Source organism: Equus przewalskii, chromosome 1 (genome assembly GCF_037783145.1).
Source record: "Equus przewalskii isolate Varuska chromosome 1, EquPr2, whole genome shotgun sequence".
Classification (NCBI taxonomy): Eukaryota; Metazoa; Chordata; class Mammalia; order Perissodactyla; family Equidae; genus Equus; species Equus przewalskii.
The window spans coordinates 12,770,612-12,797,137 of record NC_091831.1 but is presented as its reverse complement, the minus strand read 5'-3'; the positions used below and the strand labels follow the sequence as shown (position 1 = coordinate 12,797,137).

The 26,526-nt window shown below is 39.1% G+C and overlaps 1 protein-coding gene across 8 annotated transcripts in view; it reads left to right on the top strand.

Annotated features, from left to right (window-relative positions):
* INPP5F (inositol polyphosphate-5-phosphatase F) overlaps positions 1-26,526 on the top strand; it is an 84,424-nt gene that overhangs the window by 17,594 nt on the left and 40,304 nt on the right. For all 8 annotated transcript variants that reach the window (XR_011530413.1, XM_070586914.1, XM_070586823.1 and 5 more), the window contains exons 2-3: positions 2,834-2,914; positions 20,436-20,572. Coding sequence is in view for 7 of the 8 variants with exons in the window: in XM_070586823.1 (XP_070442924.1) it covers positions 2,834-2,914; positions 20,436-20,572 (218 nt within the window). In the remaining variant the exon portion in view is untranslated. The remainder of the gene's footprint in view (positions 1-2,833; positions 2,915-20,435; positions 20,573-26,526) is intronic.

The window sequence follows — 26,526 nt, the reverse complement described above, 5'->3', positions numbered from 1 at the left end:
TATCTTTTTAGCCTGATACAGTGCCTGGTTCCTGACAGGTACTTGGTAAGTGTTTCTCCGATGAAGGGACAAATTCCAGAACAAACCTTGAACTTTCTTTCTTTCTATATTATTTTCTTGCTGCTTTCCTTATGCTTGCAGTTCCACTTCTATGTAACTGTCCCTGACTGCTTTGGCTCTAACTTTTTCTTCCTCTTCCATATTGCTAGAGCTCATTTGGTACCCAACGGGTAGAGTCTTACAACTGTGGTCTGTTCACCTGAGGTCAGAGTGCAGGGTACAGATAGCTGGACCTCTTTCCTGCCCAGGGACTTCTGTGTTGGCAGATGTTGAGACTTGGCCTGCCTATTTGAAAAGTCAGATAGGGAGCCTATATGACTCCCTATTGAAAAGAAATCAGGGTGTTTTTAGTCTGTACACCAATGTGAATTCCAGTGGGCTTAGTTAGATTTTTAAAAATTAACAATGAGATCAAATTAATAAATACTTATTGATATTGGATAAGGAATAACTTTTTAAGCATAAAGATAATGAAAAAATGATAGATTAATATAAAAATTTAAAACTTTGAAAATATTTGCAAACATCTCAAAGAGTTGATGTCTTTAATATAAAAAGAACTCATAAATCAATAGGGAATATAACGAAAAATCGTTAGAAGATATGAACAGGAAAATCATAGTAGAAGAAACATAAGCAGCCAATTTTATAATTAAATGTTTAATCTTACTAGCAACGAAAAGAAAATAAATATCCTATTAGGCAATAGATGCAATCAAATTAGCAAAATTAAAAAATTCTAATACTGACAAGAGTACTTTAAAACAAGCATTTTCATATGCTTTTGGCAGAAATTTAACTTGCTTATAACCTTTGTAGAAAGAAATTTCGTACTATTTGGAAGCTTTAAAATTTTTTTGTTTTTACCTACTAATTTTATTCCTAGGAGTCTATCGGAAGATATTAATTAGGGAGGTAAATACAATATTTGCATGGCGTTCATTTATCACAGTATTTTTTATAATAGGGAAGAACTGGAAATCACCTAAATGCCCAGGAGTGAGGAAGTGCTTTCTTAGGTGGAAAATTATGCAGCTGTGAAGTTATAATTTTGAAGAGTATTTTGAAGACTTGAGAAAACACTCATGAAATGTTATAAGAAAAAATTAGCATATAATGCTGTATTTGCAGTATTGTAATTAGGTATGCACACAAACGTATGACCTGAAATGTAGCAGAATAATAATGTTATCTCTGGGTGGTGGGATGGGAGTGATAAAATATTTTTTTCAATTTTATACAGAGTTACTTTTATAATAAGAATGCATGTTATTTAAAATGTAAATATTGTCTTATGGATTAGTTCCATGCATAGCTTCTGAGAGGCCCTGTAGCAGGAATGTTTAAGAGCACAGGCCGTGAGTCGTGCAGACCTGGCTTTAGGTCACAGCTCTGCCCTTGATCCATTGTAGGACAAGTTACTTTTCGAAGGCTCCGTGTCCTCATCTGTAAGCTGGGACCCTGAATACCTAACTCACACAGTTGTCAGGATCAGAAATGATCATGTGTATAGCAGCCTTAAAAACAATTCATTTCTTATTTACTTTTATTCTTGCATTAGAGTGAAGTCAACTTTTTTTTGCCTTCCATTGAATATGTCATTAACAACAAAGATGTTCAAGATACAATAGTCAAAATGCAAACTAGGGGCCAGCCGGGTGGCACAGCGCTTAAGTGCGCACGTTCCGCTTCGGCGGCCCAGGATTCGCCGGTTTGGATCCTGGGTGCGGACACAGCACCCCACATATAAAGTAGAGGAAGATGGGCATGGATGTTAGCTCAGGGCCAGTCTTCCTCAGTGAAAAGAGGAGGATTGGCAGCAGTTAGCTCAGGGCTAATCTTCCTCAAAAAAAAAAAAAAAAGAAAACTAATTTGGAGACTAAACTGTTAAGTCTGTAATTACCCCATGAGTTACAGATTGATTATAAATTTAAATGGTAATAGTCAAAATGTAATTTAAATTTTCTGCTAAGAGAAATATTGTTTTCATTCTTGCTAATCTTTTCCACCTGTTGAATTACCACTAATGTTGCATTTATCTCCGTGTATGTAACAGCCTTTTGCAACCTGGGTTCCACGTGAGAATAAGTGCTAATGTCTTCAGGCATCCATTGTGTGTAATGAATTAGCTTCTCTACTATGTGTCTAGAATGGTAGCAGTTATGTGCCATTGGGAGAATTGAGAAGAGAGTCATCCAAATCATTGTTCCATGGTTCGGATGAGGAACCCCGATTGGGATGCCTGGCACACAGCCAGCACTCAATACGTGGAAACGGTTCCTATTGTTTTTGCCCTAGATGTCACATATAAGAACACTGGCTTTCTGGATTTCTTTGTTTGGTATAGGCTTCTTTGGGAAAGGGTATTTTCCAGAGTGTGATCCAGTAAGTGGACCTCTCTGTGGCGGTTTCTCAGGCCTTGTCTTTGGATCTGGGGCTGACTGTGGCTATGGGCCTGCGATACTCCTCTTATTTGCCCTCCTGGAGTGTACCAGCCTCTTTCCTCCACTGCAGGGCGCCAAAGTACTGCCTCCCATCTGAGTAGAGTTTCAGAATGTCAGCCCTCTCCCCATAGTTGTCCCTGTTCTTAGTCTTATTCAGGCCTCAGATTTAATGCTTTTTCACAAATTGCTTGATAGTAATGTATTCAGTTCTGGATGTTCATAACTGCTCTTTTGGGACATTGATCATTTTTTGATATACTGCTAGAGTTATTGTTTTAATATGATTTCTGATGAATATTTCCTCATGACTGTGTCTTATTTTATTTTAGCTACTGACCTACTTCTTGCCTGGAATCCCATTTGTTTGGGGTTGGTAGAAGGTGTTATTGGGAAAATTCAGCTTCATTCAGGTATGTTTCTGTAACTCCTTAAACCTGTCAAGTTTAATGTGGCATTCTGACATTTTCTTCTTTGAGAATAAATGTAGATTCTGTTATGGCTTTGATTCCTGTGCCTTAATTTTGGATTTGCCCAAAGTGTGTATATTTCCATATAAGTTTCATGAAATAAAACTTGAGAGAAAGGGAGGCATAATATTACAATCCTTTCTTCCTATAAAAAACAAAAACCAAAAACACAACTTACCAAATGCCTACTGTGTGTCAGGAATTGTGATAGTTGGTAGGACACCACAGTGAGCAAAAACTGACCCATTCCCACCCTCATGGAGCTTACAGTTTAGGAGGGAAGACAGACGTCAGTGAGTAATCATTGAAATAAGTATGTAATCGTTTGATAATGGTGGTAGGTGCTCTGATAGAAAGATACGCCAACTGCACTGATTTCAAGGGAGAGGATAGTAGGAATAGGTAGGCAGGTGGCAGACCAGGACTGGTTGGCTTTGGATCAGCTGTCCGTTCCTGATGCAGTCACCTCTGACCAGGGAAGAGTATGGGCTTCTTAGTATGCAAATTGCCTTTCCAGGGCAGGCAAATTGATGAAAGGTCTAGGTCATTCACCAAGCTTTCATTTGGAAGGACAGGCACCTGTGCCCTGGGCTCAGAGGGAATTTTGTTTTTGAGAAAATGGATGTTATATAGGCAGGTTCCAAAAAGTCCTAAAGAAGACTAAATGAAATATTTTACACAGTAAATTTAAATGTTTTTCCTTTGGTATCAATTTTAATATGAGTTATGAACTATGGGAGGCTTTACCATTATTGCTTTGTACTTGGGACTATAGCTATCTCTGTAATCTTACCTTTTTAATTCTTTTTTTTGGTGAGGAAGAGTGGCCCTGAGCTAACGTCTGTGCCCATCTTCCTTTATTTTGTATGTTGGTCACCGCCACAGCATGGCTTGATGAGTGGTGTAGGTCTGTGCCCAGGATCTGAACCTGTGAACCCTGGGCCACCGAAGCAGAGCATACTGAATTTAACCACTATGCCACCAGGCTGGTCCCTGCCCTTTCTTATTCTTTTAAGATAAAATTATTGAGCATTTTGGAGCTAGGTTGATTTCTGGATGTTATAAATAAGGCATATATTACTAGAGATGATCTAATTTTCTTTTGCTAGATTCTTTGGTTGTTTTTAATATGGAATTTTTTTTAGATAGGAAAAGATGTTTATCACAGATATATGGTATAGGTTGTTGCAAAACAAACACACATATATCTTCCACCCAGATTAAGAAATGAATCATAACCAGTGTTTTTAGAGCCCTCACTCTGCCTTTCTCCAAGTGTATCCTGCTTCCTTTCCTTCAGGAGAACCTGCCGTTTTGCGTTTTGTACTTATTCCCTCGATTTTCATTATTGCTTTTATTACATACCTATTCCTAAACAATATGTTGCCAGTGTTTGCTTTGGGGGATTTTATATAAATGATATTAAACAGTTTGTGTTCTTTCACTTCTTTTTTCCCCCACTCAACTCTTTATTTTTGAGATTTATCCATGTTGATGTATGAAACTTGAGTTCCTTATTTATACTGTTGTATGAATATATCATAATTTGTCCTTTTTCCTGTCATTGAGTGATGATTTTTTTTTTAAAGATTGGCACCTGAGCTAACATCTGTTGCCAATCTTCTTTTTTTTTTCTTCTTCTCCCCAAAGTCCCCCAGTACATAGTTGTATATTCTAGTTGTGAGTGCCTCTGGTTGTGGCATGTGGGACACCGCCTCATTGTGGCCTGATGTGTGGTGCCGTGTCGGCGCCCGGGATCTGAACCTGTGAACCCTGGGCCGCTGAAGCAGAGCACACAAACTTAACCACTTGGCCAGGACCTAGCCCCTGGGGGATGGTTTCTTTTTTGTTATTAGAAATAATACTGCCATGAGCATTGTTGTATATTCTGTCTTTGGTAGTTTTTTAATTCTTTCAATACAGAGTAGAAAAGACATTGTATAACCAAGCTAAGTATTTTAGTAACTCTCCCACCTGTCCACATTTACATATGTTGTTAATTCATTTACATACTGACAGGATAATTTCTGAGTGTTCTGAGTTAAAATTCATTTTCTATTGTTTAAATGAAGTGTATGAAACTTTTGATTTATTTTTCTTCAATTTCACTCTCATCTTGGAGCAGTGAATAAATCACTGAAATCAGTCAGGAGACCTGGATTCCAGCTTTATTTATTAGCTTTGAGACATAGGGGAAGTTGCTTACCATCCATTTCATTTGTCTATTGCTGTGTGACAAGCTACCCCAAAAGCTAACCCCCTAAAACAACAACAGTGTATAACATCTCACGAGTCTGTGGATTGGCGGAGAGGCTCTTCTCTCTTCTGTTGGCTGGGTCATTTCACATGGCAGCGCTGAGCTGGGGGTTTGCCTGGGGTGTCTCAGTTTTCTTTCATGTAGTGTCTCTCTCCATGTATCTCATCTTACAAGGCTTCTACTTTGCGTCCTCAGTCTCACTCAGTCTCGCTCCTTGATGCCTGGATATCCTGTCAGGGTGGTGACTAGAAGACAAGTCCCACTGTGCAAGGGCTTATCAAGCCTCTGCTTGTGTCACTGAGCTTGCTAATATCACGTTGGCTACAGGAAATCACACAGCCAAGCCCAGAGCCGGCATGAAGGACTTCACTGGGGCGTGCCTTTCAGGAAGGGTTCTTTGGGGCCACAGTGTCCCTGAGCCTCTACTTCGTAAGCAGTCAAACGAGTAAAAATAACTGCCCTCTTTTTTTCCCCAAGGGTGAGGTGAGTCTCAAATGAGATAAATATACCTGATAATGCTTAATAAATTATAAATCACTATTTTATCAAGACTCTTTTGTTGCAGATACAAACCTATCAGCTTATGCAAAACCAGATTTTTATAAGGAACCTAAGGGACCAAAACCAAGAAGTGGACACTGTATGAGATCTGAGAGTACTTTTTGGGGGGGCAAGTGGTATCTGACCACCACTTCTCCCTGTACATCTCCTTTATTCTTCTCTTCTTTTTGGCTTTCTCTGTTTCTGTGTAAGTAGGACAGAATTTCTGCTCTTATGTGATACTCAAACCAACTTCAGCCCTCAAACCAACTAAGATCTGATGTTCTCTACAACCACGGGAGACTGACAAATATGTTACTGGTTGATGAGTTCATGATACTGTGAGAGTATGGTCATCTCTGTGGTCAGTCCCCGTTTGTGTGTACTTGCCCTTCTTGCACTGCCTGCCTTTCTTTGGACCAAAAACAAGTGGTTGGTAGGCAGTGAGGGTACCTGTTATGTAGGATGAATTGGAAGAGGGAGAGGTGGGGAATAGAGTGAACTGGAGAAAGAAAATATAAAAAAAAAGGAAAGAAGGGCAGGGAAAGTATCTCAATTTTTCTCTCCTAATCTCTCTACCTTTTTTTCCTCTTGTCACATCACTCATATAAGATTTGACTGTTAAGAAAGGGAGTGGGGAGGAAGCAAGGAAAATCTTTTCTGGGCCCTCTGCTGCTCTTGTTTCCCTCACCCACAGAGAGAGCTGCAGCTCCACCCTGGTGTGTCACTCCACCCCCAGCTCCTTGCCCTCTGAGCATCCGTCTTACTCTTCTCTCCTTCCCTTTCTTCATCCTCTGTCCTGGGATGCCTCATCTCCTCCTCTCCCCTCCCTGTGCCCCGTTAAAGCTCTTGCTCTGGCCACACCATCAGCTTGGCTGATGGGAGGTGTGCTCCTGGTATGTATTAGAACTGAGAGAATCACTTTAGGTGCCTTTTCCCATGGGAGCATCTTACCTTCTGGGGGTAGAGGAGGAGGGGTATAAAATGTCTGTGCTTGAACTCACTCCTGTTTCCCTCCTACTTATTCTCTACATATTCATGCACAAATTTTTGTTCTTGCCTAGTGAGATGGGAACATAAATTTATTTGAACAGATGTCATTGACAGTCAAAAAATGGCGTGGGTGAGCCCTGCCACTGTTCCTGACTGTCACTGAACTCTGAGCTCTGTGGAGTGCAAGCAGGCATGATTTAGGAGCCGTTTTAGTTTGCTAGGGCTGTCATAGCAAAGTTCCCCAGAGGGGGTGGCTTAAACAACACAAATTTATTTTCTCAAAATTCTGGAGTCTGGAAGTCTGAGAGCAAGGTGTCAGCAGGGTTGGTTTCTCCTGAGGCCTCTCTCCTTGGCTTGTAGATGGCCACCTTGTCTCTGTGTCTTTCCGTCGTCTCCTCTCTGTGTGTGTCTATGTCCAGATTTCTTCTTATAAGGACACCAGTCATATTGGACTAGGACCCACCCTAATGACCTCATTTTAAGTGAATTACCTCTTTAAAACCCCTGTTGTTTAAAGTAGGGTCACATTCTGAGGCACCTGGGGCTTAGGCCTCCAAAATATGAATTTTGAGGGGACATAGGTCAGCTCATGACAGGAACCTAATGTCCACTGGAATGCTTATTACAAAAGCATGTCAAAGAGAATTCCCACTATTGCTCCTTAATCTCTGTTTCACAGTGAGATAGGCCATTCTCCGAATAGCATTGCCTGGGCACCTGCCTAGAGCTGGACTTACCCCGAAGATCGCACCGTTGCCTTGGGGTCAGGTTACTTCATTTAAGCCTCACTTGCCAACTCTAAGTCAAAGATGTTTGCACCTCCTTGATACAGTTATTGCGAGATTTAATACAACTCAAAGTGCTTGGCATGGTTCCTGATAGAAGTAAGCATTCTATAGGTGCTGGCTATTATTTTTTTCCTTAGTTTTAAAAGTAACTTAGAGATGTCAGATATTCCACTAGAGAACCATGTAAGTTCTATCTATACGATTTTGAACAAAAATTAAACTTGGACTGTTTTTTCCAAAAATGTTAATATTTGCTAAAACTATGATGATATTAACATGTCATTAAAAGACTACATAGTGGGGATTATAAAAAGTAATATTTTTAGTGGTAAAATATTAGTAACATTAGTGAAGGTTATATTTCATAATCCACACACTTCTTTTACAAAATGTGTGGGGGAAGAACTTTAAAGTTATTTGGCTGTGGTGTCCTTTGCTAATCATTGCCCTTCCTTTTAGCAAGTGCTGCCAAAAATTGTTCTACAGCCCTGGTGCCTAGGGAATGCCGTTGAGATCCGCAGCTTTTTCTTTGGTGTGGCGGCCTCTTCTCCAGACATTTGCAGGCAGGTGCGCTCCCAGTCAGCGTGTACTGTGGTTCATCTCCCACAACTTGAATGGGTCTGACTTTGGTTTGATTGGTTGGGGTTTACTAATGAGGAACAGAAAGTAGAAGTGACATGTAATGTGTTAAATAGATGAAAGAAAAGTAAAGCTCCATGAAAAATCAGCAGTTTTTACTTCTTATAGTATTCAGGAGGAAATAAGAATGATAGTCAAATTCTTATCACAACTGTAATTACACATTTAATTTTTTGTTTTCTTCTTTTTTGACTGTCCCCGCTCTGGAGGATAAACTCCAAGACGGGGGCTGTGTCTGTCTTGCTCATTCCTGTGTCCCCTGGTGCAGGGGCTATTCAAAAAAATTCAGCAAATGTTTATTGAACAGATATTTATGGAGTGCCCACTGTGTGCCAAGGCCTGCACTCGGTGCTGGGAGTTGCGGGGCAAGCAAAACCCAGAGCTTTGAGGAGTGTGGAATCGAATCCTAGAGACAGATGTTAATTACCCGATCACACAGTTTTATCATTAGACTTAAGCTTCTGAAGAAAAATGTGGGATGTTGTGAAGCACATGACAGAGGGCCCTGATTGGTGGGGCTGGGGGTCCTGGATGGAAGGCCTCCACGAGGAAGTGATGTCTGAGTTGAGGTCTGAAAAATGAGTAGAGATAACCTGCACTGGCCAGGGTGATGGGCAGGGGGTGAGAGGAGAGACGGTTGTTGGCTGAGTAAGTGGCTGTGCAGAAGCCCACATGATTGATGTTTTTCCTCTCTTTATTTTCTGTAATGTTGGGGAGATAGCCTGTCTTCACACACATATCTGTGAAAAGACTGCTTTAGGCTGGAGACTTGAAACGGATCATAAAACCTCTTTAAATTAAAGATTTTGAAGATTGAGAAGAGCATAAGCTCAGTTAGGGTAAGACGTATCTGAATATAAAAAGCAAAAGAATATAATCCATGATATATTCAGAAATAGTTTGAAGAGAAAATTGTCAGGAGTCTTGCTTATTTTGGCAGTGGAGGCTCTTGGTTTAGTAGTTAAGTGAATTACTGCCTGTAGTACTGAACAGCCACAGTTCACGCAAGTAACTCTTCATTAAAATGCTACTCGCCATCTGCTGTTCCTCCACTTTTGATGTGGAGGAAGATGTCTCAATCGTTAAAATGACAAAGTGTTTTATGCATATGGTTTAAAAGTGTGATTTTAGTCATCTATGACACCTTTCTTGCTATGACACTAATGACATGAAATATTTTATATATTTTAGTGATGAATGAGTTGAGTGTCACTAGCATTGCTTTAGTACTTTTCCTAAAAAACCATTGGAAAACCCCACTCCTCAGGGGCACTGGAGAAAAGGGAAGAGGGGCTGGCAGGACCCCTGCGGAGCATTCAGCCTCTGCTGGAGGCCTGCTTCTTGGCACGCCTTTAGATATTGCTTCTGTTCAAATACGGTTTTAATTGTCTGTGTACAACTACACTGTGAAAGAAGTAGATTGTTTTATTGTCTACTGACAGCTCACCTTATTAAAAACATGTAAAGATTGTGATGATGGTTGTACAACTCTATAAATTTATTAAAATCGTTGGGTTGTATACTTACAATGGGTGAATTTTATGGTTTATAAATTGTATCTCAATGAAACCATTAAAAATATTTGTCAGAAGATAGCTTTTATTGTAGCTTGTTGTCATTCTGATTTTATTCTTAATTAAAAAATTTGAAACATCTACTTTTTGGTAACTTACAGGTGATTTGTTTTCATGTACTAAAGTTGCTTTGAGGGAAGTATTCTAAAGAAACAGTATTATTTGTGACATAAAATTTCTACCAAAATAGAAATGATCTAAAATGTAATTCAAATACAGTCATTTTATATGCATTTTGGCATTCATGAGGATGTCAGAAGTATTTATTTTGGAGGTGAGATTTTCTTGGTGACTAGATTGTGGCTAACCCTTAAAAGATTCTTTAAGTGTAGTTTAGCTGACCTATTCTATTAACGGCCCTAGGTCTTGGAAGAAGGCAGTATGTGGTGGGAGAGATTCCTTTCTTTGGCATCTTCTCATCTCTCTTTTTTGCTTCCCTCCCCTTCCTTTTCCTCTGTCCCCAGGCACCTAGGTGCTGAATGGCCTTTACCTCCTCTCTTGGCTCCCCTTAGCCTGTTCCATTACTCTGTGCTTCAGAATTTTCCACCACCTCCCTTGTCCCTAATCTGAGCTCCAGTCTCCTTGGTGCAGATGCTTCCACCTCCCAGGTAGGAGCAATGCTTGACCTAGGCAGACAAATGTGAGCCATAGTTCTGAGCTCTCCCAAGGTCAGCAGACGAGCATTCTTCTTTATTCTGAGCACATCGCTAACTGGCTGATTTTTATATTTTCCGGCAGAGAGATACTTTAGATGCAGGCCAACTTGCCTCTTCTGCTATTCCACTGTCATCCCATTTTTCTAGTTATAAACCCATTTGTCCTTAAACTCCAGTTGTTTTTCCTCAGTGATTCCTATGGCAGTGATATTAGAAGATTTTAGCATCAAAAAGAGAAGAGAATTGTTAAGGTGAGAGTGACTGGCTGTATGTATGGGCTACCTATAAACGTGCTTTCTATTTTTATTTCCTCCTTTATATTCTTCTTGAACTTTCTATCTTATTGAACATTTTGAAGTGATTACAATCACATTATTATCAGGTCTAATTGTGTTTAAGAAAGGAGATTCTTGATAAATATAGTGAGTTCTCACTTACTTAGATGTGACCAATATCAGCCATCCAAGCAGAGATTGAAGGTCATTCATTAGATTGACTTGGTTATCAGGTTGTTACAGCCTGTGGGCTTGGGTCCCCTAATCTGGGGGCAGATCGCCTCCAACCTTGAAGCGCACTTATGTCACTTCTCAAAGCAGTAATTTATCTTCATGATGACAAACCTGCATCATGAATAAAAATCCCAATTATACTTAGTATACTTAATGTACTTAATAGGAAAGTATATTATATCTGAAAGTTTTCAATAAACATATAAGAAAACATGTTAGCTCTTTAGGAGGATAAGCTATAGTTAGCTGGGAAATGTACTTTTATATAGAAATTATTGCCCAATGATCCTTTATAAGTTAGACTTTTCTAGTTTTCTAAGACTATTATAGATACAAAAGATTTTGTATTTTTATAGAGTATAATAGATTATTTATGGCAGGTCACTATTAGAGATTTTATTATTAGGATGAATTTAAATTCATCCTAAGCATCACAGGCTAAGCTGAATATGTTTCTGATTCCACCATTTGGTACTTTTGAAATGGAGCCTGTTAAAACTCTCTCTTTGGGGCCGACCCGGTGGCATAGTGGTTAAGTCTGCAGGCTCTGCTTTAGAGGCCCGGGGTTTGCCAGTTCAGATGCAGGGCACAGACCTGTGCACCACTTGTTAGGCCACGCTGTGGCAGCCTCCCACATAAAGTAGAGGAAGATTGGTACGGATGTTAGCTCAGGGCCAAATCTTTCTCACAAAAACCGGCCCCCCCCCCCCCCAAACAACAAAAAAACCCCTGCCCCTTGCCCTAGATGCTCTCCTTATGAGTCATTGTCCATTTTCTGTAAACCCAGACTAAGGAAACTTTAGTAGGTAACAGAGCAAGCAGCCAAGAAACATGGAGTATTACTGTGTGTGGAAGATGAACAAAATAATAATTGGCTTGTTAGTCACTTGAGAGCATCAGAAGCCCCATGTGATGTGCTTTTAGCTTCCTGACAAGGAAAGAGCAGCACTACTGTGGTGGTAGTGTTATTGTAATTCCTCTTACTTGGTGTACAGTGCTCCCTGAAATACGTTCAGGGATGCATGGTGCTTTATTTCCATTAGGGAAAAAAAGCATTCTCTTAGTGTAGTTTAAAAAAACAGAAATGGCTTTAAAAATAAAACAAAAAATTATGTTAAACATACCATGAATTTATATATTTAGTAGAAATTTAAATTCACGTGTAAGTTTGCATAACACCTACTTTATAGGCTCATGCTCATACTCATTTAAAAGTGCTAACTGGCCAACTAATAGCTTATGCAATGGATATCATTGAAGTAGGTTTTATGCACACTTTGGTCTGAATTTAAATTTCTACCAAAGATTTGTTTAAAAAAAAAAAAGGATTCTTTAAATTGGAACATAATTTATCTTGAGGTAAGCTATTAAGATATCTGAATTATTAGATTCTCTTAGAATGTATAGTTTGCTATATAATGGATAATTTAAAGATATTTCATATGTTTAAAAAAATGAGATCAAGAGAAACTAGTCAGAGATTCTGTTTCTGACAGCAACAGACTAGCAGTATTTGAAGAGATAATAGCCAAGAATTTCCTAAAATCAACTATAAATGCAAGTCATAGTTTCAAGAAGTGCTTTGAACTACAAGGGAAGAATAAAGAATACCACACTTAGGCACCTCATAATAAAACTGATGAAAACTAAAGACAAAACATCCTAAAAGCAGCCAAAGAAAAAATACACATTAAATTCAAAGGCATGTAGTAAGCCTTGATAGAAATAATGGAAGCCAGAAGACAGTGGAATGGTATCTTCAAAGTGTCTGTCTAGAATTTTATACTTTCAAAAATTAAGGAAAATAAAGACTTTTGAGACAAACTGAGAGTATTCATCACTAGCAGTATCTACACTAAAAGAAATACGAAAGAGAGTTCTTCAGGAAAAAGGAAGATGATTCCAGATGGGAGTGTAGAGTTGCAGAAAGGAATGAAGATCCATGGAAAGAGTTAATATGTTGGTAAATTTAAATGAATTTGGCTTTATATGAGGTGTAAAATTAATGCTGACTTAAAATATATAATGATAGTAACAATAGGGAGTTAAAAGAGGTTGGTGTTCTAACTTCCTTTCACTGTCCAGGAACTGATAAAAGTACTAGTTAGAGTTCATGTTATCATCCCCTACAAAATAACCACTAACAGAATAATAAAAGATTGTAAAAAGGTAATAAAGGGGGAAATGGAATATTGATCATTTAAAAATTTAATCTAAAAGACAAGAAAAGACAGGTATGTAGAACAGGTGGGACAAATGGTAAATAGATTCCTAAATATGTTAATAATTACATTATATGTGAATGGAGTTAATAATTAAAAAAACAGGTTTTCATACTAGAACACCAATAAAATCCATCTATAAGCTGCTTTCAAGACAAACACCTTGGTTATGTGTGTACAGAACAGTTGAAAGTAAAGGCATAGAAAAAAGGTAAACTGTGCACACACTACATGCTGAAAACTGATGCAGCCATCCGAATATCAAAGCAGACTTAAGGCAAGAAGCATCAAGAGAGACATTTCAAAAATAACAAAAGGTTCAAATCACCAGCAAGGTATAACAGTCTTACATTTGTATGTACCTAAACATGACCTCAGAATATATAAAGAGCAATGAGTCATTTGGCTTAAATATATTAGTTCAGCCAGTCAGTTTGAAATGACAGAAACATGTAAGTATTCTTATTGTCACCTTGACCCAGAAGAAGGGAAAGATGGGTCAACTATAATCTCCTTTCCTAATTCTCTTTTTCCTTCTTTACCGACATATCTCCATCCTCCGATAGATCTGTTGCAAATACAGACTCCTCAGTGGCTCTTTGAGGCATAATTTGCAGAAGCCTTTCAAGAATTTAAATATTTGTATTTGAATATCATGTTACAAGCAACTTTGGAGTGTATGGTATCCTCCTGTGTCTTTGGGATAGTTTTTTTGTTTTTGTTTTTGTTTTTGAGGAAGATTAGCCCTGAGCTAACTGCTGCCAATCCTCCTCTTTTTGCTGAGGACGACTGGCCCTGAGCTAACATCTGTGCCCATCTTCCTCTACTTCATATGTGGGACGCCTACCACAGCATGGCTTGCCAAGCAGTTCCATATCTGCACCCGGGATCAGAACCGGTGAAACCCGGGCCGCCGAGAAGCGGAACGTGCGAACTTAACTGCTGTGCTACTGGGCTGGCCCCTTTGGGATAGTGTTTATTGGCATGTGGACATAATTATAAATTCTACTGTGCTGGCTCCTCCATTCGCAATTGGCTGTGAGTGTTAAGGCCGCGGGTGCTCTCCACTTTGCGGTTTCCCAGCCTCTCCTCCCGGAGCTTGAGGAGTAGGGGACCTAGGAGAGGTGAAGGGAGGCTTTGTCCTCAGGAACATAGTCGGCTGTTTTGGGGCAAGCTAAAGGAGGTAGACACGTGAGAGTTGATAGCAGACCCACCATCTCTTTTTATTTTACCTTTGGTTGTAACATGAATGTTTATAGAGAGATACAAAGAAACTGGAAAGTGTTCAAAAAAGCAGTCAACACAGAACCTACAAAATAGATTATGGTTGTATCCTGCAAAAATAAGCCCCTTTTTTTCTCTCAAAAATTAAAATCTTTGAGGGGCCGGCCCTGTGGCGCAGCAGTTAAGTGGGCACGTTCCGCTTCGGTGGCCCAGGGTTCGCTGGTTGGGATCCCTGGTGCGGACATGGCACTGCGTGACAAGCCATGCTGTGGTAGGCGTCCCACATATAAAGTAGAGAAAGATGGGCATGGATGTTAGCTCAGGGCCAGTCTTCCCCAGCCAGAAGAGGAGGATTGGCAGCAGATGTTAGGTCAGGGCTACTCTTCCTCAAAAAAAAGAGAAAATTAAAATCTTTAAAAATATCCTATTGAACCAGTTCAAATTAGAACCAGTCTTTGGGGGCCCAGCCCCGTGGCTGAGGGGTTAAGTTCGCGCGCTCCGCTTCTGCAGCCCAGGGTTTCGCCGGTTAGAATCCTGGGCGCGGACATGGCACCATTCATCAAGCCACACTAAGGCGGCATCCCACATGCCACAACTAGAGGGACCCACAACTAGAAATGCACAACTATGTACTGGGGGGCTTTGGGGAGAAAAAAGAAAAATAAAATCTTTAAAAAAAAGAAAAAAAGGAATCAGTCTTTGGAAAAGGTGAGCCAGAAGGAAAAAGAAACCCAGAAAAGCAAAATCATTTCCATACAGATGTTTTACTCCCTTCAAGTGTCTGGCACATAGAAGTATGTGCTGCATATGTATTTCTGTCAGTAGGAGCTCTGTTAACTGAAACTCACTTAAACCTATTTACCAGATTAACCAACATGCCCCGCCTGTTGGTGGATGCCTAGATGCTCTGAAGGCTGGTGGCTGGTGGGGGACTGGGTAGGAAGCCCTCCTTCTTCCTGTGGATCGTGGCGTGTGTTTGTTCCCAAACTTGTTTATACCTGTTTTACTTGCTATTGTAATTACATAGTTGAAATAAGCCCATCAACTATAAGTGCAAAAAGAAAGACTTCTTGTCTCTATGAAAGCTAAATTGACTATTTAGGAAAGACTAGATAAAGCTGTATTGCATAAAAAGAGTAAACAACACTGAATACCCATCAGTGGCTCATTCTCAAAGAAAAGCTCTTGGAATGTTTCATATGAAAAATAAAGTTAAATTTTTTTTTTTTTAAATTCTTTTTTAAGCTCTCAAGTTAAAAGGACTAATGCCAAGAATGGTAACCAGTTGCTCTGCATCTCTGATAGTCTCCTTATATGAGAGAACTCACAAAGTCAGGGTTGGATTAGATTTAAAGAATTTCCATGGAGGGGAGAGTACTGGTCAAAGGGAACCTTAGTTTTATCTGTAATGTTTACTTTTTTAAACAAATGGAATCTATTCATATATTCCCTATATAATTAACATTAATGAAAATGAAAAGGACTGCTGGGTACTCATTATTGGATCAAATGCTTATCTTTTCTATATGTTGGTAGGATGGATAGCCATGTCGAGAAACAGGTAGATGCACTACTTCCTAGAACTGAGGTCGTGAATAGAGCAAAAACATTATTTTTACTAAAATTTGATGAAAAATATTTTTGATGGAAATCTTTACCCCACAATTGTTTATCCCCTTTTAATGAGTCAGATACTGTATTGGGCAAGCAATTGAATCTTTTCCAGGACTATTGTTTTAGCTTACTTTTCAAGATAATCACTTCCTACTCTGTTTTCTTAGCTTGCTGGGGAAGTCAGATTTCCTTGTCTGTCTTTTCCTGGAGAGCCAGTGTTACAAAATTGACTTTTTTCCCTATTGTAATATGTTTAAAAAGTTGAAAAGCTATCTTTATGCCAAAGGACCTTACCAGGCTAAATTACCTTTGCCACTTGGTTACACTGCATGTCCGTATCTCAGTGTGGCAGCTTTGACTAAGCCAAGTTTCTTTTCCTGCTGGGTGATGTAAGTGAATACAATAGCCTGCATTGGTACTTTAAAAAATTTTACTACGAAAGTATGCCTGATGGATACTGGGATTGCTAAACAAATAGTGATGCTATACTTCTATGTTTTTTTTAATCTCAAAACTCAAACTATAAAAAATATATTTGGATCATTTAACTCTGTAACTCACATTTTCCTTCTTGCCAGACTTTCCAAGCTTTTGGGGGTGGTTGTTGTATTTTGTTTGACCTAAGGCAAAATAATTATAGGAATAGAGAGTGCTGTTATTTCCCATGAGGTTTTTTGTTTATTTGTTTTCTAGACTCAGTGATTTGCCTGGAAATATCTCAGCGTCCAATGCAAAATTTTCATTTTCTTTCTATTGTGATAATTTTAATTATTCCTTTGAACACTACTCCAAACAGCTACATCTTTTCACTATTGTTGGTAGATTTCAAGAACTGATAGGTTGTCCTAGCTTAACCTCTGTCTTTGGCTGAAAATACACTTTTTAGTTTTTTATTTTCTGCTCCAGTAAGAAAGACTCCTAACAAGTTCTTTTGTTCTTTAGAAGGAGTTTTTTTTTTTTTTTAAATTGAGATGTAATTCACATACCGTGAAATTCAACCTTTTAAAGTATACAATTCAGTGATTTTTAGTAAATTCACAAGTTTATCATATTCCACATATCATATTTATCTGCAAATATTTCAGTATGTATTTCAACACCGTTTATTGACACGCTATCCCTTCCTTCTATGTCATTGTTTACTAGATGCCCATATACGTGGATCTGTGTCTTTTCTGTTCTATTCTAGCATTCATTTGTCCCTTCCTATCCCGGTACCACATTGTTTTATTTACTGTAGCTTTGTAGTATGCTTTGCTATCTGGTAACATTAGCTCTTGTAGTAATAACATGAATTATAAAAATTACTGTTTAATCCTCATAGCTACTCTCTGAAGTAGGCAGTTTTATCCCGTTCTACAGATGAGAAAACCAAGAATCAGCGCAGTAAGTATTGTGCTGTGGAGTGATGGAGCTAGAATCTGAGTCTGCCTTCTGACCTCCAAGTCTAGAACCGGAAGCCTCTCTGAAGAGGGAAGGCCACTGTTTACAACATCCTTTCCTGTTTTTTGAGATCATTTACCTTATATTTTCTCAGATGTAATCTTCATTATAACTCCCGAGGTATATTGAACTTCAATCTGTTATATTTTTTTTAAAGAAGCCCCTTAGTTTTTCACATTTTTTCTGTGTGAGTAGCTAACTAAACTGTAAAAATATGCATATTTTATTTTAAAATGTATTTGAGTTTATAAGTTGAATTTCGGTGTTGGCAATACCAATGTTTTTGTGGAAAAAAGTATGCCTTTTGGTCTCCAAGTGAGTTCGTGTATGGGGTAAAACCTCTGTGTTTGAAAGTTAATTTTGTATTTTGGTGCTATACCATTAAACGGTTTGTTGGAAAGACATTTATCACATTTGATGATGCACATTGTTTTTGTCATTGCTGTAATTTATTAACTCATAATTTGCAGTGTTAATGTGGAATGAATCCAGAGTAAACTGCAGCAAGAGAGCGTAAGCCAGGAGGAGGGCTTCCTAATGTTGGCTTGTCGGTCAGCTGCCAACACTCTAAAATTGTTCAGTGTAAAATAGGAATTATTCCTGTGAGGTTAAGAGACCTGTGGTAAGGATTTCTTTCTTTCCTTTTTTTTTTTCCCCCACTTTATCTCCCCAAATCCCCCTGCTACATAGTTGTATATCTTAGATGCAGGTCCTTCTAGCTGTGGCATGTGGGACGCCGACTCAACATGGCCTGACGAGCGGTGCCATGTCCACGCCCAGGATCCGTACCGGCGAAACGATGGGCCGCCACAGCGGAGCGCACAGACTTAACCACTCAGCCATGGGGCCGGCCCCAGGATTTCTTTTTATTTAACAAATGTCTTGACCTTCAGCAGTGTATTATGTGCTTTATTATGTGTTAGGTTTATTAAGTGTTAGGTGCTTGGTAACCTTGATCCATTCATGCCTGAGACACTTCTCCGCACATGGGAGGTCCTCGGTTAATGTGTAATGATAATGAATAATGAAATAGCCTGTAAGAGCCTTGAAACTTTGGAGTAAATTTATACCCTACTTTATAAAGAATTATGAAATGTTTCCAAACATTTGCATTTATGAAATGCCTAAAGCACATCTTCAAAGCACTGTCTCTAAAATGAGAGTTGATTAATATTGGGGAAAAAAATAGGGGAAATTGAAATACTGTATATCTTTTTAAAAAATATTTTTTCATATGGGAAATATATACCCATCATGTTACTTTTCTATAATAAGAAATTCCTGAAACACTTGCAATTATTTTTATTTTTGGTGCTAACTAGGTAGTAGTTTTGTAAGACTGTAACATTATTACCTGAAAAGCTGATTTTGCATGCTGTCTTTCATAGACTGTTTCTCATTTAATTAAAAATGTTCTGTGTGTGAAGTAAAAATTTGGGTTGGAAAGATAACTACTGGGCCTCTGTGTTTTCTTTCCTTCTTTCTCTTCTATTTATTAAAGATTTCTTTTGTTTTAACCATTTCCCGCCCCTGCTGCCCCCATTCTCCTCAATAATATTTGCTTATTTGCTCAGTCCTAGTGTTTACACATAAAGTAGTTTTGGAATTGCTAACCCATACCCTTCTTTTTTTTTGAGGAAGACTGGCCCTGAGCTAACATCTGTGCCCATCTTCCTCTACTTTATATGTGGGACGCCTACCACAGCATGGCTTTCCAAGTGGTGCCATGTCCGCACCTGGCATCCGAACCAGTGAACCCTGGGCTGCCAAAGTGGAACGTGTGCACTTAACCACTGCGCCACCAGGCCGGCCCCCTAACCCATACCCTTCTGAAAAACAAATTCACTAACCAGAGTGCAATATTGTATACAGTTCTTTTTGTCTTTATCCTTATAAAATACTGTTTTTCAAAGTTAGTTAGATGAGCTTTTCTTCCCTGTCTCATATAGTGTGGTTATATTTTCCATCTGTAGCAGAGTTGGGTTACTGTTTGCATTCATTTTGGGTTCCCCTAACATTCTGGTTGATTTGAACTATTTATTTTTGAGGAGATGTGAAACATTACCGTGGTTCTGAGAGAAGTATACAGAAGGGAAAACTCAGAGAACTGTCATTTCCCCTGATCCCATGTCATTCCCGTTTCCCCCTTCTTCCATCCCATTTCTGCCTACCCCCTGTAGGTAACCAATCTCATTAATTTCTAATATGTCTCTCCTCTTGTCTTTTTGTACAAATGAGCAAATAGATGCATATTTTCTCATATCTTCTTTCTTACACGAAGGGTGGCACATTCTAGATACTCTTTAGTATTTTAATTTGGTAATATATCTTACCATATGATTATATCCTTATTATGTATATTAATAATATATCTGTTTATCCACTTACGATATCCAGGAAGCACTCCTTATCATAGAATGAGGCTAATTCCTTTTTCACAGCTGCATAGTACTCCACTGATTGGATGTGCCATAGTTGTTGGTTCAACCAATCTCCTATACCTGGGCAGTCAAGTTGTTTCTGGTATTTTGCAGTTACAGACTGCAGCAATGAATAGACTTAAGTGTTGTACTCTTGTGTTGTGTATCTTCAGGGTAAATTCACAAGAGTAGGATTGCTAGGTTAAAGGGTAAGTGCATATGTTTTGTTGGCAGGTATCACTAAATTCCCCTCCAGAAAAGTTGTATCCATTTGTGTTCCCCCCAGCACTGTATGACAGGGCCCATTTTCCTGCAGCCTTGCTAGTGAATGTGCTGTCATATGTTCTTATTTTCCCCAATCCGATGGGTGAGAACAATACTACTACAATTTAGTTTATGTTTCTCTAATTGTGAGTGAGATTGAACATCATCTCACATGTTTAAGGGCCATTTCTGTATCTTGGTTGTGTGCTTTATTTTGGAGGGTTGTATCTAATGCACACTTAGTGGTGGTTAGGTTGTTCACCCCAGCTTGCCAGGACAGGAGCACTTTATAGATACCAGCCATTGACTTTTCTGTTTCAGATCTTCCATGGTGGCTTATTTTAATTCGGCAGAAAGCATCGGTGGGCAAACTTCCAGGAGATCATGAAGTCTGTAAAGTTACCAAAATTGCTGTGCTGTCACTTTCTGAAATGGAACCTCAGGATCTTGAGCTAGAGGTAAGGTGAAGTCTCAGGAAACTGTATGGAAACTTGATATAAATATTATAGTAAATATGAGGATTTGGTTTAATAGACCAGAATCATACAATTTTAGAGCTGGATAATATCCTTAAAGTAATTTAACCCTGTGGTTTTCAAACCTTACTTTAGTAGTGGAACTTTTGTTTGAAAATCTGTGAAATCCGGTCTGTAAGATGCATAAAAGCAGGGCTGCTTTGGTTGAGGTGGTGACAGGGGGAAGAGCTCCTTGGGGCCCTGCTCATGTGGCCTCTGCTGGAGAGCCACCTTCTGCTTCCAGGGGCCCCAGGACTCTGCACAGTATAGTTTGAAAACTCCTTTTTTTGGAGAGGGGGGGAGTCGAGAAGATGAGATTTAACTTTTTACTATGTCTTCTTTTCTTTGTATTTCCTGAGATTATTCTAAGCATGTATTTCTTTTGTAATTTTTTTTTTAAGAAAGAAAAACCCCTGATCTAGTGTGATCTTTTCATTTTCCAGGAGGAAACCAAGCCCACATTATTGACTTAAGGCCAAAATAATCAGATTGCCCGGCGCCAGTGTTTTTCACCACACTGCGCCACCGCCTGGTAGAAGTAACCCATGAAAGTATTTGTATCACGTCTGCTATTGGTGTGGGGATGTGGCGTCTAGGGATGTCACACTCTGCTATAGTCCCAGCTTATCTTGATCACTATGTGATGTGCCAGGCAGGCCCTGAGGGTTACATGGATTATCATATTTAATCCCTTGGACCACCCTGTAAGGTGGGTACTGTTACGATTCTTGGTGTACAGATGAAGAAAGGAGGCGTGGCAGGAGTTAAGTCACACGGCTGGCGCATGGTGGGGTCTGGACCCGGACTCAGGCTGTCTGGTCCTGTAGTGCTGTGCTGAGCTGCCTCCCTGTTATCCGAACAGCAGGGAACAGGGAAGAGCACCCATCCCCCACAATTCAATACATATTTTTCCAGGCTGGGTTCATGGGGAAGAAGTTTGGGGAGAGGGTTAAATTGTTTAAAAAAACAAGAAAAAATAGTTATTTTTATGCTTCAGGTTTTATGGGAGTTTGACTATCTAATTTTAAGAAACCAAAATTAAAACAAATTTAAGAAGACGCTAATATTCTATTTGTTACAGGAACCCAAAGAAGACTGGAGTGTGTACTTCTCGTTTCCCTTTATTGGTACTGGAGCCAGAACACTCTTTACTGCTGCTCATCCAGAGACAAATCACTTAGCTGGCAATTAGGTGGATTAAAAGCAGGTGTTAGCAGTTTTTGTTTGCATTTTATTTTAGGGAAGAGCAGCCAGTCTAGCAAAAATGGTATTAGTTTACTAAGCCAGTAAATTTGTCATCAGTGTCTTTTGAATGGCTTTGCTGACAAAGTGAAAGATCAGTATGGCTTTCTGTCACCGACCTTTGCCTTGAGGGTGAGCACCCCTTGAGCTGGCTTTCTGGTTTGAGCATTAAGCCTGGGGCCCTGGCAGTTAGATTTAGAGCAGGGGACCAGCTCATCCAGCACCTTGTCCACTTGTCAGTCATCAGTTTGCACGTTTGGCACTCCCATCCCTGGGGAAATGAACTGTCACTCCTCATCCAGAGGGGCTTGGGACCCTTGTTGGACTTTTCAGGGAGGTTTTCTGATGCCCTTTGTGGCCACCAATCTGTAACTTTTTTCTTTTTGGTGAGGAATATTGGCCCTGCACTAACACTTTCTCTTTTTGTTTGAGGAAGACTGTCCCTGCCTAACATCCATGCCAATCTTCCTCTATTTTGTATGTGGGACCCTGCCACAGCATGGCTTGATGAGCAGTGTGTAGGTCCGTGTCTGGGATCTGAACCCATGAACCCCAGGCCACCAAAGTGGAGCCTGCAAACTCAACTACTGTGCCACTGGGCTGGCCCCTGTAACATTTTTGAGACTAGTATAAATGGAGAGGAGAAAAGCTTTAGGAAATGACATTTACATGGAATCTTTAAACAAAAAAATGTGAATATGGTGAAATCTTAAAGGATTTTTTTATTCTTCAAACTTTTCTCTCCCTTGATACACTCAAGTGAAAGAGATTATCTTCAAATAAAAATGAAAATGAGATTGACTATTTTTACAGTACTGTTGGACTGTATAAGCTACAGCACTTATCAGGGGCGTTAAAGATATGGCCCATGTTAATTATTGAAACTGGGTGGTGACCCTTGTTAATTAGGGGTAAATGTGATTACTATAGAGAAAGTATTTTTGGATCCTATTTTAGGGAATAGTTTGGTACGCCTTTCTCTCAGGAGAATATGATTTTAGAAATTTGCACCTAAAGCCTTTTGTCCTGTCCTTTTTATCCAGTTTTTGGTAAAAGAGCTTTACAACAGTGAACAATAGGAGGAAGAGCAAAGAACAGCTATGTTGAAAATCACCAGTTGCTTTCTTATTTTCTGACATGTTAATTTAAATCTTTGGTATCATTATTTCAATTTCCATATAACTTTATTTAAAATGAGCTCTTAGAAACTTTAGTTTTAGGCTTTTTAAAAATTACACAGTAAATTGTAAATGGGGAGAAGAAAAAAAATGTCACCACTTAGAAATAATCATTGTCAGTATTCTGCTGAGTTTTAATGGTTGTTTCCGTTTGCCCCAAGCTCTTTGGAGGACCACTGTTACTTTCAAATCTTCGGAATAGTTTTTATTTGCTGCATTTTTACAGATTTTTTTCCTACTTAACTCCTATTTTTCATGAACATACATATCTTTTACACATAAAAAGACTTTTTTTAAACAAAACTGATTCTTACATCATCTTGGTATGTCTTTCTAATTTGGATGCCTGTGCATCACTTTGAATACCCACTGTTCTCGTCCTCTCCCGGTAGGACCCTCGGGCTCTTTAGTGTGGCCACTGTCCTCAGATTTGCTGGGTCCTCGGTCTGTCTTCTGTAATTGGAGCAGAAGCAATTTTATTTCAGAGTCTGGAATTAGTAGAATTTCTAGTTTTCTGCCTCAGTTGTCTTTTTACCTCAAGTATGTGGCTTGTTTGCCAACTTTTTCTTTATAATTCACATATTACTGTACAGTTCACTCATTTAAAGCATATAATTCAATGGTTTTTAATATATTTACAGAGTTTTGTGACCATCACCACAGTCAGTTTTAGAACATTTTCATCACCCCGAAATGAAACCCTGTACTCACTAGCAGTCACTCTTCATTTGCCTCCAGACCCAGCTCCCTCAGTCCTAGGCAACCACTAATCTACCTTCTCTCTCAAAGTTTGCCTATTCTGAACATTTCCTATAAATGGAGTCATGCAACATGTGGCCTTTTGTGACTGGCTTCTTTTACTTAGCACAACGTTTTCAAGATTCCACGCTTGTTGTAGTATATATCAGTACTTAATTCCTTTTTATCCCATTGTCTGGATAGACCACGTTTTATTTTTCCATTCATCAGTTGATGGACATTTGGGTTGTTTCCACTTTTGAGCTGTTATGAATAATACTGCTGTAAACATTTGTGTACAAGTGTTTGGTGGACATTGTTCTCTTTTCTCTTGGGTGTAAACCTAGGAATAGAATTGCTGGGTCATATGGTAACTCTGTGTTTAACCTTCTAAGGAAGTGCTAGACTGTTTTTCAAAGTAATGTGCCATTTTAAAAAAATGATCTATATAAAGGTATACAGAATCTGTGGGGTTCAAACAAATGAGAACATAGATGTTCTTTCTTTTGAAAAAACATCCTTTAAAGTTTTATAGGCTTGCCATATCTGCATATCTTATTTGCTGTATCTCATTGCCTTAATAGATCATCGCATCATTTTCCATATTTAGTTTCCCATTAGACATCTGTTTGAAGTTTCAACTCCAGATGGACATAGATAGATACCAACTTTTAAAGTAAAATCATTTATTTTCCTTTTCTCAAACAGCACAGCATCAGCCATTAATCTTGGTTGTGAAATGCCAGTTGGTAGAGCGATGGAACAAGTAGGGGAGCCCCATGGGGCTTGTGGTGGTCGTTTTCTTTTTGAGATCCTGTGTATCAAAGTTGTGATAAGAACCAAAGCACATGCTACACAGAACTGGCTGGGCCTCTGGAAAAGGGAAGCTGATCCCTCTGTCATCGCTACACGTGGTAATCCCAAGGGCTCTGTCTAAACAAAGCATCTTAGGACTGGAAGGGATCCCAAGAAATAGTTTTCTTTATCCCTGCTTTTTGGTAGGACTGAATTTAACCGTTTTTTTAAAGAACAACTCAGCAAAATAAAAATTCTGGTTTATTGTTGGACAACATTGTTTCACTCATATATCAAACAGGCCAAAAAATATAAACAGCAATTTCATAGACAAAAAAGGAAAAAAACCTTTTCTCTTTGATCTTTTTAACCATCTCATACAAACCAACCACTCATAGTACAGCTAAGTACATATGCAAAGAAAGTTACTGGAATGGTTGGAACTGAATTTAACCTTTTTAAAAAGATAATGGTCTAGGGGCCGGCCCGGAGGTGTAGCGGTTAAGTTGGCACGTTCCGCTTCTTGGTGGCCCAGAGTTCGCTGGTTCTGATCCCGCGTGCGGACATGGCACTGCCTGGCAACAAGCCATGCCATGGTAGGCATCCCACGTATAAAGTAGAGGAAGATGGGCATGGATGTTAGCTTAGGGCCAGTCTTCCTCAGCAAAAAGAGGAGGATTGGCAGTAGTTAGCTCAGGGCTGATCTTCCTCAAAAAAAAAAAAAAAAGACAAAGGTCTATACTTTCTTTCTAAAGGTAACTATATGGAAGATTCTAAAATATCCATTGAAAATGTTATATTTGAAGTGATTTTAAATTTCTATTTAGAAAAATCAGTTGTAAAAAATAGAGACTTGAAGATAAGATGCTGTAGTGAGCGTGCTTTGCTATACAGATCACAATCCTTATCTGAAACATTTGGGGCAATATTTGTTTTAGAATGCAGGTTTTTGGGGGTTTTCAAAAGGTTATTCCATGTGTTCTGTTTATACCCAGTGAGTCTGGGGTATTACCCCACAATATAGCACATTAATATTTCTTGAAGATTATATGAATATTCATACAATGGGAGGTAAATGATGACAATCACTTGCCTCATATCAGTTCAGGGTGTAGTTTGCCATTAAATGAGTTTGTAACAAACTTAAAAGTAAATTTTCAGGTTTCTGAGTTTTTTGGATTTTGGAGTTGTTGATAAGGAAGTTAAAGGATATTGGGTCTATATGAATTCTGTTCTAAGCCCAGAAAGGATAGATAAAAAAAGAAACAAGAAAAATAAGACATTGCCAGACCTAGAGAGAAGCAGCATCTTCATGGACCGTAAATGTAACAGTAGATTGAACTGAGGCCATAGGCTCCTGGGTTCTGGATCCAGAAGCAGGCAGTGGCAGGTGGAGATTTGGCTCCTACACAGTAAAGGGAACTGAAAGGGCTACATGGGGGATGGGAGCCTGGAGCCATGCTTAATACTTGAAGCCTGGAGCTGGAGTGGGGCTCCCCAGCTTGTCAGAGGAGGCTAGTAGGTTGTCTGCACTGAGTGGGATAATTGTGCATAAAGAATTCTCCTATCTCATAAGCTAGTAGCACTTCCCTTGAGAAATACTGATCTCGGCAAAAGCTAAGGATCTGAATTAACACAATAACAATCAGCATGAAGTAGTTGGGGTTGATAGGAGAGACTTTCGGAAGGAGAGTAATGGAAGATGACTCTAAGGTTTCTTGCTTAAGTGATCCAGTGGGTGATGTAGTCGTTGCCTGAGATAGGGCATACCAGAGAAGGAACAAGATTTGGGAAACAGATGTTGACCAGTTTTGGAGATACCGAATTTGAAAGACTAGTCAGTAGTGGGGAGATGTTATATTTTTGGATAATGAGCTCAGAGTAAAAGAATGGAGTTAGAAATGTGGAGTTAAACCTAGTGGTAGTTAAAATGAGAGAAGAGTA